Here is a 12,704-nt window from a genome sequence, read left to right on the forward strand (position 1 = left end):
AATTCTCTTATTTCTGCCAGCTTCCATATATATTGTATATATTTGTTTAAATAAAATGAGTTTAGATAAGGATAGCTATGAAAAGTTTTAAAAACTGTTCCATACATTTATTGAAATTTATGTTTTATGATTTTGTTTAGAAGATTAGTTGATTTTTGGAAGATCGATTATAGCTTGTTACATTGCTACAGTTTTAAACTGCGATAATGTACTGTGTTGTTGCATTCAATAGTGTCTTTTTGCATTTAATAGTGTCTTTAGTCCATATTCTTTTATATTGGTATCTCTCAAAGTGACACGTGATGAAAGCTTATTCGTGTTTTGTGGAGTATTTAAGTATATATACGATAGTTGACATATATACATCAGTACGTATGTATAAAATTATAAGTAATATACACGTGTCTTCTTCAGCGTTAAAAAATAGATAAATATTATTAAATATGTTGATTAAATACGATGTAAGTATAAATTAAATGTTTACAATTCCATTTCTTTATGTTATTTTTAACAATTCAACTTATTAATGCATATTTTCATTATAGATGAAAATTCTAATAGTAACATTTTCCCTCTTTCTCACAAATGGTTTTGTCAAAACTGCGGAAATTGACAATAAGCTTTTAAAATGTTTAGGTATGTAAAATAAGTGTTAATAGTAAGTTATAGCTATTTACCTTGAATATAAAAAATGATTATAATAAGTTAATATTTGTAATATTTGTAGTTTGTAGGTCAACAGTAAAAGAAATTGAAGAAGAATTAGCAAAAATTGATCCTTCAAGAGAAATTGAGATAGGAAATTATAGATTAGATGCACAAGGAAATGCTATTCATAAGAAGGTAATAATAAATTTTTATATTTCTTGGATTATAATCAAAACATATTTCTACTTATTTATTTAAAGATTCCACTTGCACAATCTGAGGTACATATATCTGACATCCTAGATAATATTTGTGAAAAAATGTCAGACTATGTAAGAGCAACATATAAATCAAATGGTCAATTAACAATCTTAAATTTAATGAGTCCATCTGGTAGTATGAATCCTGAAATGAGCAAAGTTGATATTATTCAGGATGGCGATTTAAATAAAAGTTTAAAATATTATGTAAGTTTTCTCTTTTTATTTATACTTCATAATAGATTTTATCAGTTACTATTTTGATGTGCTTTATTTCAGTGTGAGGGAATAGTGGAAGAATTTGAAGACTCTATGATTTCACTATTTATTCGCAAAGAAAATGATATTGAAGAACAATTATGCACAAATGTTTCAAAGCTATGTAATTCTACAGATCTTAATGAGGATGATGAAGATAACGAGGAAAATGATATAAATGAAGAACATTATGAATTATAGTAATGTATAGGGAAAAATGAGATACATTTGTATCTATATATATTTTTGATATTCAAAATTTTAAAAATTAAATATACTATTTATAATGTAGCATATCTAGAACAGGAATAAACTACAAAAATATAAATAAAAATGTTAAAATATAAATTCACTTTTCTAGGAAAGAAATGCGCTTATATGCTAGGTATAAGTAACAAATGTAAATACGTACTTTAATAACAAAAGACAATATTTATTAAAAGTATTTATTAAAACCGTTATTTTATTTCATTGATTTCCCGATAGAGAGCGCACTGATCGACGAATCAAATACGTAGGGGTTCTAAGAAATCGTTCTGTGAGTTACGGTCATTTATACCCAGGCTTCTGTGCGCGATTGTTTCGTCTTCGTTCGTCGCCATCATTACGAAGACGAAAGAGGTTGGTTTCATTCATTTTCGTGTGGCAGTGTCATTATACGAAATCCAGCACAAATGAAGATGGTTGATAAAATAGACATGAGTCTCGACGATATTATCAAGCAAAATAAAGGAACAAGACCACGCGGCGGCAGTAGCAGACGTGGAAGAGGTGCCGGTAATTCACCACGTAGAGGAGCACGGAGAACCCAAAGAGTTGGTGGTGGCGTCATGCGGGGACGCAATCGTGGTGGCATTACAAGAAATTCTCTTCCATACACAAGAGTGAGAAATCAAATTATTTATTCTTCTTTCTATTATTATCGTCATTATTAATGTTATATTAATTTTGTCACGTGTACCGTATATGAGAACCTATCGTATTACTTCCGCCTTAAGTGCTTATGTATGAAACAGTTTAATCATGAGATAGATTAACGATCGTATTTTAAGGTAAAATAATTGTGTAAGATAGAAACGTGATTCCTGTGATTCTTATACTGTTCAGATGAGGAATACTTTACGTATTTCGAGGGAGTATTCAACTTAGGATTTTTCGGAAATGATAAAAGTCCGCGCTTTTATGGTGGGATGTTCGTTAATTTTAAAGACGACCATGTGTATTTTTTACATATTCAAATGCTAATGGAATAGCATGGAATAGCTTATTATATAAAATAATGTGAAGTGTTTAGTAAAAATATATATATGAAATGTTTTTAGTTTTAGATGTAATTGTTATAGATTTAGTAATTTTTTTAGTTTATAAAAATACACATGCGACTAATACTATGTCCTTAAGTATTGCAAGATACCACAAATTTTGTACAGTAATAAATAATTTTCATTCATAGGGTGATGTAAACAGTGCTTGGAAACACGACATGTTTGATGGAGTAAAAAAGGTTGGCCGAAGTTCAATAGGTAGCGCAGGGACAACCAAGCTCCTTGTATCAAATCTAGACTTTGGAGTATCCGATTCAGACATTCAGGTACTTTTTATTATTTCACACTGGAACTACCGACATTTGAGATGTAGTTATCTCTACCAAAACCAGGCAAAATGACCGGTCTTTAAAAAATACGTAATAGTAGAATATTTTTATATTTATTAATTTATTATTACCTTGCAAAAGGAACTCCATGTTCTGAGATAAAAACTATATAATAACAATAAGTACAGTAATGAAGGATATTTAGTACCAAGATCTTTGGTAACAAGAATGTTAAAATAAATTTCCATTGGTAAATATAAGAAGTATAATATAATAATATAATAATAAGCATAACGGAATAAATAAAATACAAATATAACTTAAATTATTAAGTACAAAACTTATCGTTCGTCATATTTCTTACAAACGTAAAAGTTCTTCCGCGTGTACCTTCCGCATACATATTTTTTTATAAAGATTGCAAATGGCGGTGGTCTTATTATTATTATTACAGTACCCTATCTGACGCCATTTGTGTGAATAAGGTGAGTTCTTTGACGTACTTTGGATCTCGGATGCTCTTTGTTCTATCCATAATTTTTCATTGTCAGCGGAAAGTTCATCTGCTAATTGAAAAATAAAATCTTTTCTGGATATCTGCTCACCTGTGGTTTCCTTATATAAAATCCAGGCATTTATGCCAGCTAAATCTAAAATATTAAAAAATACTTGAAGTGTCTGTCTTCTTGAACCCGACTTCATACCATATTTTTTCGCCATTTAGTCTGCTATATCTACCCCAAATTTTGTTTTATTATAAAATTCGACCATTTCAGGTAGGCCCTTTTCGTTTTTTCCAATTTTGTATAAGTAGCCATGATACAAAATTACTCTTATTTTTGAATGAATAAAACAAAATTAAAGTTTATTATATTATTCCTTTAGCTATCCCTGTAAAAGTCATTACGTCATTGTGGAGAAGAAATATAACATGAAATAGAAATTTTAAATAAAGTTGTCAAACCAGCCATTTTGACTGGTGTGGTAGTTCTAGTGCTCCAATATTACTTCAAATTCAAAAATTAGATAAATTTTCAGTCTCAAGTTCATAAAAATCATTTAGCTTTTTCATTTTTAAAAAGTTACTATAAAATTGCAATAATCTATGTATTTGTTTGTTCTAGGAATTATTTAGTGAATTTGGCCCCTTAAAGTCAGCAGCAGTACATTACGATAGATCAGGTCGATCATTAGGGTCTGCAGATGTTATATTTGAAAGAAGAGCAGATGCTATTAAAGCAATGAAACAATATAATGGCGTACCCTTAGATGGTGTGTAGTTAAATTTGTGTCTGTACTATAAGTTTTGCTTTGAATGTCTCTTTTTAATTATAAAATTCCGCCTATATTTAGGGTTTCAGTATCACTTATTAATCTGGTCTCCAGTTTATACCTAGCAACATACAGTTTGAGCATTTTCTCTTTTATCCTTCCATAAATACTCCAACATGGGATGACATTAAAGAAAAACAAATTTCAAAGAAGTTATTGTGAATTATGATTTGCACAACTATTCACATCTATTATTGCAATATGTGGTATACATCGGCAGGTCGTGAAATGAACATACAAGTTGCTACCTCTGAAATACCAGTCACATCTATCCGAGGAGGACCGAGACTTAGCGGCAGTAATTTTACACAGAGACCTCAGTCCCGCTTTAGGGGTAGCCGTGGAGCAGGATCCGTCAGAGGTATGTAATTGGTGTATATTAAAAATGAGGTGAATGAGTTATCAAAAAGTACATTAATATTTACTTTTTTAAAGGTCGTGGAACTGGTCGACGTGGTGGCAGAGGCGGCAGTCGGCAAGTAACGAAAACTCCTACGGCTGAAGAATTAGATGCAGAACTGGAAGCTTATGTGAAAGAAGTAAAGTAACAACGTCACAAATCTTCGCACTTAAGATTTTGTTCTGATCTGACTTAACACAATACAATGTGTTTCTCTAATTTTCACGAGAATATATAAAAATAAGTATAAATATATCATTAGCAAAATGTTGTAAGAAATTCTTTTTAAGTGGGTATTTTTTATTTTTGACAGTTTCTTTGAAAATTGGCGTACAATTTTTACAGACACTTAAGAAAAATGATTTGTAGGAGTTCATAGATTTTTTTATGGTATCGTAACAAGAACAAAAAAAATAATAATAAAAAGTTATAATGTAAAGACTGTATGGATTTGTATGTACTATCGTGCGTGTGTGGTTATCAGATGAAAAATACAGTAAAATTCATCTTTACAAGTTGTTGTTTATCTAAGTACAGAAGTGCTTCTAGCCCACAATCTAATTAGTTCATATGAATAATTAACTATCAAAATATTCAAAACCTATCTTTGAACATAGTTTATATACTGATATACGTGTATCACTATGTTTAGTAGCATCAGATCTTTGTAAATTATGTTTAATGAATTGTTTTTTACCATGAATAATAAAACGTACGCACCACTATATGTAGCTAATAGCTTCTAGTGGAATAAGGCTGTGACATACTGTTATCGTCTAGTCATCTACTAATGAAATATTTTACTGCGCAGTAATGGGCTTGTAAGGCAATGTACATGGTTTTATTCATGCAGCATATGAATGCCAATGCCAGTGGTACAAGACTGAAGCAAAGAAACTGATGAGCCATTACCTAATAAAGAATAATGTTCTTGAAAATGACCATCTTCATTTCTCGCCTAATCAAAGATTTATGTTTAATTTTCTTAAGTATTGCAGAAATAAATTTCATTTAAAAAGTATACAAAATTAGTGCATAATTGCAAATATTAAAGTAGAAACAAAACTTTTATTTGAAGAACACTTTTTATTTAATTTAAATAGTCACATGAGGTATCATTTTGTACATATGTAAAAATATTCGCTAATAGATACCACAGAGTGGACTATATTATTTTCCACTCCTGATTGTAAAGTAGATCACTACAAAGTTGTACTTGTTTGTATCTTAGGAAGTCATTTTTAATGCTTCTAGAATTATTAATTTTCTAAATACTTAATAATAAGATCAGTCGAGTTTAGATAATAAATTTTTACTATGCAATAATTGTGTACAATATGAGGCAATGTTACCACACCAGTGTTTTAAATTATAAAAGATAGATAAATTGTGTTGATTTTTTTATAATCTTTTGAGTGTCCTCTTCTTGTCTTTCAATATCTTTTTCTTTTCTGCTGATAGTTTTTTATCTCCTGCATGCTTTTTTGGGAGGGGTCCTCCGACTTCAGAGGATGTGCAACTATCCAGACCTGCTTTGCTGCCTTTCCCGCCTCCCTAAAACATAAATGTATTTTTCATTATTTATTATTATGTATGCGAAACTCAATTTTAATATATGTATATGACAACAGGTTTACCTGTGCATGTATTTCTGTCATCATTTTTGCTCGTTCGGAATAATCGTCATACCTTTCTAATAATAATTTACCAGCTTCTTCATTTAAAGCAGATTCTGCATTTGGCACTATTAAGAGACATTTTACAGTCTGCAAATATAAAATAGATATGTTAATTCAATAAATCCATTAAATATCTCTTGTATCAGTTATACCAATTAATAGCTTACTAGTAATATATGTTTAATTCCGAGATCTGATTTCCAATCCTTTTTTAAGGTATTGACACAAATTTCTCCATTTTTTGCAACATTTGGATGAAAAATTTTTGTAAGGAAAAATGCCTTTGGTGGTCCTTGAGGAAAATCTTTGCCAAGAGCTAATTTTACTCTGAAGAAACCGCCAGCATATGGCGTTCCCGCTAATATTAGGAAAATTTATACTTTTAACTTATAAACATTATAATATACACAAACCTCCATAAATTTTAATGAAACAAATATCCTACATGTATATAAATTTGTGAAATATGTAATGTTAAATAAAAACTTTCAATGACATTGAATTATATCTAAATAGATGTGAATATTAAAAGTTATATTATAGAATATATAGGTTTTTATTAGTATTATTTCTGTTGATCTATCAAGTTGATTATGCAAATAATATTTTCTCTTATAATTGATAGAAATAAAATTATATGTATATCTATATCTATATATATGTATGTATGTATGTATGTATGTATGTATGTATGTATGTATGTATGTATGTATGTATGTATGTATACATGCATAAATGTATTTAGGTGTGCATGTAAATCTGACATTTGGATAGGTTATACTTCAATAACTGTGCGATTTTTTATATAGTACATAATACTTCATTGAAATTTTGCAAGAAGAGTTTTTTAAATGAACTTTAATCTTACAGGGTCCTTCTATAATAGCTTGAATGTCAGTAACATCTTCTTCGTTTAAAACAACTCGAATACCCTCGGGTGGTTGTTCAGCTAATTCACTCATTTCTTTAGCTACACGTCGAATAATTTGTGGAGATAAGTTTTCGACATTTGATATCTGAAATAATAGACGGTGACAGATGATTTATTTATTTGAGAACGAAGATATATTCAGAGAAACCTGTCCCCTTAACCAGGACATAAACAAGAAGTACCGCTGTTAAAGTTCGCAGACAGAAATTAATACGTATCATCGAGTACTTACAGAACTCACAGCAGCCATATTTAGCAAATTTTGAATAAAGTTTCAATTAAACGCGTTTAGGACGCGATTGTTTGAAGTATACTGTTAGAAAATCTTTAACGTCACAACATCAGCACAGTATCGCCTGCAATAACCAACATTTTGAACTGATAGCCAATCGCGTGCGAGTTACAATAATCTCGAAACTAGAAGTCGATTCTTCGTCATTTCGTGTGTTTTCAAGCAAAAAGCATCCGGCGTCTCTGAGTTTCACCGAGGGCACATCACGATAATCAAATTAAAGAACAAAGAAATGTTTGAATGAAACGGAATATAAACCTAGATGATGTGAATAAATTGTAGTTGCATTGTACTATAACTTCGGCGTAGTTTCAAGTCTTTGTCGTATTATACTGTTTCTTCACAGCGAATTTGAATACTTTATTTAGTAGCCAGGATGGCTGATAGTGCAGCAATAGAAAGGGTAAGACTTCACATCTTTTAAAGGTTGAATATTTAACGTATGATCAATGCGTTTTATTGAATGTTTAATCAATGCCGGATTTTTGTATTATACCATGTAGTCTTACTATGGTAGAAAAATCAATGACAGTGACGCTCATTTTTGTCCTCAAACAACATAATCTCATTGCAGGAAAAGCATATGAAACAATTAAAACGTAGAATGGAATGTTGGCGTGAAGTAATACTTCCATTGAATTCCATTCTATTATGGGAACGGTCCTGGTACCCTGGCCTTATATTTGGAATTACAACCGTAACATTTTTGTGAGTGGAAATTTTAAAACATATAACCATATATATATTTTTTGTCATAAGTTATTTGTTTTATGTGTTATTTTTTAATACTATGAAAGAAATGCATTTTTTCCTTATCTCTCATTTTAATTGTTTCTTAACATTGACTTTAAAATAAAATATTAATATATACTATACTATACGTATTACTGTATCAGTCATTGATTATTTTTATATGTTACATATTTGTAAATAATTATATGTTAATATATATTTTACAATGTCCATAAAAATTTGCTTGTAGTCTAATATGGATGTTGGAACCTGCTATACTTACAATAATATCTGTAACCCTTCTTATATTGGCTTTGGTTGATTATCTTGTACCAGTTGTATTATCATTGCTGAGTCCTGTCAACAAATGGACAGGCCAGAAAGAGAAAAAGTTAAATGAGATATGTCAAAATTTATCTGTAACAATCTTACAGTTACAAAGTTTGTGGAAATTGTTGTTAAAAACACGAAATGATCGTCCCAATGTGGTGAGTTAAAAAGCTATCCTAGATAAAAGGAATCTTTGTTTTAGAAGATATTTATGTAACAAATATTAAGTGCAGCATTTACAAGAAAAATTGCTCTAAACTATTTTTTATCTTCTGCAGTATTATCCAGGCATAATACTTTGTCTTGTTCTTTGTATATGGATTGGAAGCACAGTTAATAACTTGCTTCTATTTTATATTGCAGGTAATAATTTTTTAATTAATTTATTTGATATTGTATTTTGTAAGATGAATGTATGAAACTTTGCTTTACTTAAATGTTACAGTGAGCGTCCTTTTACTTACACCAGGATTCAGACATAAGGGACGTGCGATGTCAGTTAGTATAGCATATGTGTGCGAATTTCTATTTCACGAAAGACAATCATAATCATCATTTTGTATGTGTTTTCCTCTGACTTTAACTACAATAAATTAATTTGTAATTTATTAATTCATAGTTAGGGATAACTAGCTTTCCAGCTTTTTAAACGTACAAGTACTGTAATATAAATTGTGTCTTCATCTATTTTCATCGTTTTATGTGATATTTAAGATTGCAGTTCGTTTTACACGCACTTTTATAATATAAATACACTTCCACATTATTCTCCATTCATCGATAACAATAAAATTATTTCATCTTTCATCAGACTTTATTTCCACGAAAGTGGTTACTTAAGTAATGAGATTTCCGTTAATGAGATTGGATTAAATGTTAGCGTTAATTTTATACTTTTATGAACATCAAATTTAAAATGTTTGAAAATGGCGGGTTAGTTAAATTAAATATCCGATGGCGCTAGTGGTATAAATAAGAATATTATATATACCTAATTTTTCGAAGTGGGAGTTGCTCATTTAATACTATAATTTATGTATAATTTATGTATATTACGAGATAAACATTACGACTGAAGCAAGAAATGCATAGCGTCATTATGTTGCAAATAATCGTCAATATGGATTCTTTGATAATCATTAGTAAACGGTATTTTACGTATCAATTCGTTTAGAGTAAGTTATTCAATATGAATATTAATAGTTTATATTAATTGTTTATATGTGCTTACAAATAAACGTTACTATGGTGAAACTCTCATAAATTACTTTTATATAAAAATTTATTGCAATTAATCGTTGCGTTTTGAAATATATCGCTCATTATGGATATAATAATAAAGCTAAATGAGCAAACAATAGGCAGAGACAGAATTATCAGGTATATAATTTATTTACTTCTGAAACATATTTAACCGCATTAAGAATAATTGATTTAATTGATATATATTTATTATACGATCTAAATTACTTTGAATTGATATAAATTTAATGGTATGTTTTACATAACCTAAATTTTATTATTTACCATTATGTTTAATGCTACTATTTTTCTCATAATATATTCAAAAATGCATATTATTAAAAATTTCATAAAAACCTGTATATTAATTTTCTACATAAAAGAATATACTAATTTTATTTAACAAATTTAGTACAATTAAAAGTAAATAGATAATATTAACATTGTATAATTACTTTTTAATAATACTTTTACAGATTGCTACAATATGGAAGCAGAGCTTATTGGTATTATGGTCAGAATATTCGTAGTACACAACATTCTGCAGAAGTCTTAAGAAGTTTAGAATATACATTTAGTTCCTTTAGAAAATGTATTTAAAGCGATATTTATAATTTTAATACAATTACTATCGATAATAACAGTTTATTCCCATTTTCTTTATAGTGTTACGCCTAGGGAGATGTTTGGACAGTTTATATTCTGCTTTAAAAATGATGAAATATCCAGATCTAACTATAAGAGCCACTTTGACACTATCAAAAATTGCCAATGCTCTATTCTTATTAACGGATCATATAATTTGGGTCGGCCGTGTGGGATTGTATAGGGTTAATATTGAAAAATGGAGCAAAACATCTAATAAGTATTGGTTAATGGGTATTATAATGAATCTAATAAGAGATATTTATGAAATCATAAAAATTTTTGAACATGAAAGAGAGAGTGTATTAACGAGGACATCGAAGTTCTCACATCATTTATGGAAACGATATAAATTACTCTGTCATTTAAGAAATCACAAAGATGTTGTAATGGATACAATTAAAAATGGATGTGACCTGTGTATTCCTCTAACAGCACTAGGTTTTACCAAATTTACCCCTGGAACAATTGGTATACTTGGTGTGATATCTTCAATTGTAAGTCTGTATACATTAACTTATCCTCTGTATAAATTAACACCAACTTAAAATTAATCAACATAATTATTTTTTATGTACACGAATACGATTACAAAGCATTTATTCAAATTAAAGGAAGTATATCATTAAAATTAAATTAATATTTTTTTTATGGATTTCCATGATTTTTATATATTTTTGATGTATATATTTTTACTGTGCGTCTAAAAAAAAACTATATGTTACTACACTGTGATACTTAAATAACTATTTTGTGACCAATTTTTTGCAAATTTTTAAATAAAGTATCCTGAAAGTAGCATAAAATACTATACATAAAATTGAGAAATCTGTTTTATATCATAAAATTATATTTCAGTAAATATATTTACATAATATTTACAATGTAACTTATCTCTATGTCATGTTATTATAAATAAGTTTATATTTGCAAACAAAACATTTTTTATAAATACATTTAATAAAAATATTCTATATAAAAATTGCTATATTCATTTGTATAAAAAATTCTTAAGCATTATCTTCTGTTAATATGGCTGGAGAGTTTATTGCGATAATTAATCCATATTTGTGAGAATAGTACATCAAGAAAATTCCCCACTTTCCACAAATCATAGACCAAATAGCTGATATCGTTGTACTTCCCCCAATGGGTACAATGGCTAAAATATCAGAAATATGTGTACGTGTTTACATTTACTTTGCCATATATATATATATATATATATATATATATATATATATAACTGTATTTTAACTGGAGATTAAATAATATACATACGGATCTTGTAATAAAATGTGAGGAAGAGATACCAAATTAGCGCAGTAGTTCCTGCTACAGTACTAACAAAACCAACAACATTTAAATTTTTCAATGTAGATGTGGTATGCCATCTTTCTAAAATTTCTTTTCCTTTAAGCCAATGCAGGTGAAAACAAACCGCAGCTAACACACCTATGTGATACGTGAAGTAAAGCAAGATTTTATTTATATTAATTTTGTGTTAAATTTATTATATAAAAATATCTCTTAGCATACGAATAACTCTTATGTACTATTAAGAATATGAAATTTCTGAAGTAATAATTTCTACTATTTGTAATATGTTTAAAAAATGAGCAGAGGGTAATATTCCTACAAATATTAGGAAAAATCTTGCCTAATTATTGAATGAAAAAGCATAGTTCCATAATTAAAACCATAATTATTAGAAGATAAATATGCACAGCAATAAAGAGGTAATTTTTATTTCGTATGTAATAAACGAAGAATATGGTTTGTTATTACTGTAAAATATTTGTCTGGTGAACTTTCGAATCGTTTGCTATTAATTTTAAACCATATTTAAGGTTGCAAAATTAGATAATTTATATAATAAGATGTTCATCATGTAACGCGTGATGCTAACCTGATAAGATAGACCAAAATCCAACGTCGAAATTCCCATACACAACAAAGAGTACAATAAATGCTGATATAGCAAAAATCATACCAAAGACGCTTATTATTAAATGTATTATAACACCTCGCGGCATTTTTAGGTTCTTGTAATTATCTACTACGTAGTGCACTAGCCGACTATATCACGTCATGCCTTGAGGAAACTTAGTTTGCTTGTGCAGATGCCCGTCTTGATATTTCAAATTGTACAAAATAAGCTATTGGTAATTAATAACAATATTTTTTACAATTATTGTATTAATGAAGTTTCAGAAGTATTTTATCGAACCTTATTCTCTAAGTTGGATTACATTCTAAACATTTGCGAATAACATTTGTGAAACATATGTAGTGAATAATTGGTGAAATTCATGTAACCAAATTTAATACCATTAAATGAGTGTCATTCCTTGATAAATC

General features: G+C 28.7%; 6 protein-coding genes across 7 annotated transcripts; 4 read left to right on the plus strand and 2 right to left on the minus strand.

Moving 5' to 3' along the window:
• The first annotated feature begins 391 nt into the window (after positions 1-391).
• LOC100749510 (protein seele) lies at positions 392-1,425 on the plus strand. Its single transcript, XM_012394412.3, has 5 exons — positions 392-461; positions 546-636; positions 728-843; positions 909-1,115; positions 1,188-1,425. Exons 1-5 carry the CDS (start codon positions 444-446, stop codon positions 1,365-1,367), a joined length of 612 nt encoding a protein of 203 aa, XP_012249835.1. The 5' UTR covers positions 392-443; the 3' UTR covers positions 1,368-1,425.
• A 282-nt stretch (positions 1,426-1,707) lies between these two features.
• Positions 1,708-5,004, plus strand: LOC100749627 (THO complex subunit 4). Its single transcript, XM_003485920.4, has 5 exons — positions 1,708-2,050; positions 2,620-2,757; positions 3,885-4,032; positions 4,313-4,453; positions 4,528-5,004. Exons 1-5 carry the CDS (start codon positions 1,841-1,843, stop codon positions 4,638-4,640), a joined length of 750 nt encoding a protein of 249 aa, XP_003485968.1. The 5' UTR covers positions 1,708-1,840; the 3' UTR covers positions 4,641-5,004.
• Positions 5,005-5,571: 567 nt separating this feature from the next.
• LOC100749747 (ubiquitin-conjugating enzyme E2 S) lies at positions 5,572-7,613 on the minus strand. 2 transcript variants are annotated; one of them, XM_024372664.2, is made up of 5 exons: positions 7,285-7,391; positions 7,040-7,187; positions 6,339-6,529; positions 6,130-6,258; positions 5,572-6,046 (listed from the first exon to the last, which is right to left on the minus strand). In XM_024372664.2, the coding sequence occupies exons 1-5, from the start codon at positions 7,321-7,323 to the stop codon at positions 5,894-5,896; spliced, it is 660 nt and encodes a 219-aa protein (XP_024228432.1). In that variant the 5' UTR covers positions 7,324-7,391; the 3' UTR covers positions 5,572-5,893. The 2 variants fall into 2 exon arrangements, with proteins under 2 accessions (XP_024228432.1, XP_003485969.1); XM_003485921.4 differs by having other exon boundaries at positions 5,786-6,046; positions 7,335-7,613.
• On the plus strand, positions 7,547-9,261 carry LOC100749867 (ADP-ribosylation factor-like protein 6-interacting protein 1). Its single transcript, XM_003485922.4, has 5 exons — positions 7,547-7,797; positions 7,969-8,102; positions 8,377-8,614; positions 8,735-8,819; positions 8,902-9,261. Exons 1-5 carry the CDS (start codon positions 7,771-7,773, stop codon positions 9,003-9,005), a joined length of 588 nt encoding a protein of 195 aa, XP_003485970.1. The 5' UTR covers positions 7,547-7,770; the 3' UTR covers positions 9,006-9,261.
• Positions 9,262-9,414: 153 nt separating this feature from the next.
• LOC100741928 (peroxisomal membrane protein 11B) lies at positions 9,415-11,277 on the plus strand. The gene is made up of 3 exons (XM_003485856.4): positions 9,415-9,836; positions 10,175-10,290; positions 10,365-11,277. Exons 1-3 carry the CDS (start codon positions 9,781-9,783, stop codon positions 10,889-10,891), a joined length of 699 nt encoding a protein of 232 aa, XP_003485904.1. The 5' UTR covers positions 9,415-9,780; the 3' UTR covers positions 10,892-11,277.
• Positions 11,176-12,697, minus strand: LOC100745119 (heme transporter hrg1-B). Its single transcript, XM_033324979.1, has 3 exons — positions 12,253-12,697; positions 11,625-11,798; positions 11,176-11,505 (listed from the first exon to the last, which is right to left on the minus strand). The coding sequence occupies exons 1-3, from the start codon at positions 12,377-12,379 to the stop codon at positions 11,354-11,356; spliced, it is 453 nt and encodes a 150-aa protein (XP_033180870.1). The 5' UTR covers positions 12,380-12,697; the 3' UTR covers positions 11,176-11,353.
• Between the last annotated feature and the right edge of the window lie 7 nt (positions 12,698-12,704).

The sequence above is a fragment of the Bombus impatiens genome, unplaced genomic scaffold (genome assembly GCF_000188095.3).
Source record: "Bombus impatiens unplaced genomic scaffold, BIMP_2.2 scf_0089, whole genome shotgun sequence".
Taxonomy (NCBI): Eukaryota; Metazoa; Arthropoda; class Insecta; order Hymenoptera; family Apidae; genus Bombus; species Bombus impatiens.

What these genes read in the sequence shown, in the direction of transcription:
- LOC100749510 (XM_012394412.3), top strand. An exon ending in TAAGCTTTTAAAATGTTTAG is followed by an intron (nt 637 to 727) that starts GTATGTAAAATA and finishes TAATATTTGTAG; the next exon opens with TTTGTAGGTCAACAGTAAAA. An exon ending in GAAATGCTATTCATAAGAAG is followed by an intron (nt 844 to 908) that starts GTAATAATAAAT and finishes ATTTATTTAAAG; the next exon opens with ATTCCACTTGCACAATCTGA.
- LOC100749627 (XM_003485920.4), top strand. Translation starts at nt 1,841, where the DNA reads ATGAAGATGGTTGATAAAATAGACATGAGTCTCGACGATATTATCAAG. An exon ending in TATCCGATTCAGACATTCAG is followed by an intron (nt 2,758 to 3,884) that starts GTACTTTTTATT and finishes TGTTTGTTCTAG; the next exon opens with GAATTATTTAGTGAATTTGG. An exon ending in TGGAGCAGGATCCGTCAGAG is followed by an intron (nt 4,454 to 4,527) that starts GTATGTAATTGG and finishes ACTTTTTTAAAG; the next exon opens with GTCGTGGAACTGGTCGACGT.
- LOC100749747 (XM_024372664.2), bottom strand. Translation starts at nt 7,323, where the DNA reads ATGATACGTATTAATTTCTGTCTGCGAACTTTAACAGCG. An exon ending in GAATTAAACATATATTACTA is followed by an intron (nt 6,259 to 6,338) that starts GTAAGCTATTAA and finishes TTATATTTGCAG; the next exon opens with ACTGTAAAATGTCTCTTAAT. An exon ending in TGACAGAAATACATGCACAG is followed by an intron (nt 6,047 to 6,129) that starts GTAAACCTGTTG and finishes TTTATGTTTTAG; the next exon opens with GGAGGCGGGAAAGGCAGCAA.
- LOC100749867 (XM_003485922.4), top strand. Translation starts at nt 7,771, where the DNA reads ATGGCTGATAGTGCAGCAATAGAAAGG. An exon ending in ATTACAACCGTAACATTTTT is followed by an intron (nt 8,103 to 8,376) that starts GTGAGTGGAAAT and finishes ATTTGCTTGTAG; the next exon opens with TCTAATATGGATGTTGGAAC. An exon ending in GCTTCTATTTTATATTGCAG is followed by an intron (nt 8,820 to 8,901) that starts GTAATAATTTTT and finishes TAAATGTTACAG; the next exon opens with TGAGCGTCCTTTTACTTACA.
- LOC100741928 (XM_003485856.4), top strand. Translation starts at nt 9,781, where the DNA reads ATGGATATAATAATAAAGCTAAATGAGCAAACAATAGGCAGAGACAGA. An exon ending in GGCAGAGACAGAATTATCAG is followed by an intron (nt 9,837 to 10,174) that starts GTATATAATTTA and finishes ATACTTTTACAG; the next exon opens with ATTGCTACAATATGGAAGCA. An exon ending in ATTTAGTTCCTTTAGAAAAT is followed by an intron (nt 10,291 to 10,364) that starts GTATTTAAAGCG and finishes TTTTCTTTATAG; the next exon opens with TGTTACGCCTAGGGAGATGT.
- LOC100745119 (XM_033324979.1), bottom strand. Translation starts at nt 12,379, where the DNA reads ATGCCGCGAGGTGTTATAATACATTTAATAATAAGCGTCTTTGGTATG. An exon ending in ATTTTGGTCTATCTTATCAG is followed by an intron (nt 11,799 to 12,252) that starts GTTAGCATCACG and finishes CGTATCACATAG; the next exon opens with GTGTGTTAGCTGCGGTTTGT. An exon ending in CACATTTTATTACAAGATCC is followed by an intron (nt 11,506 to 11,624) that starts GTATGTATATTA and finishes CTGATATTTTAG; the next exon opens with CCATTGTACCCATTGGGGGA.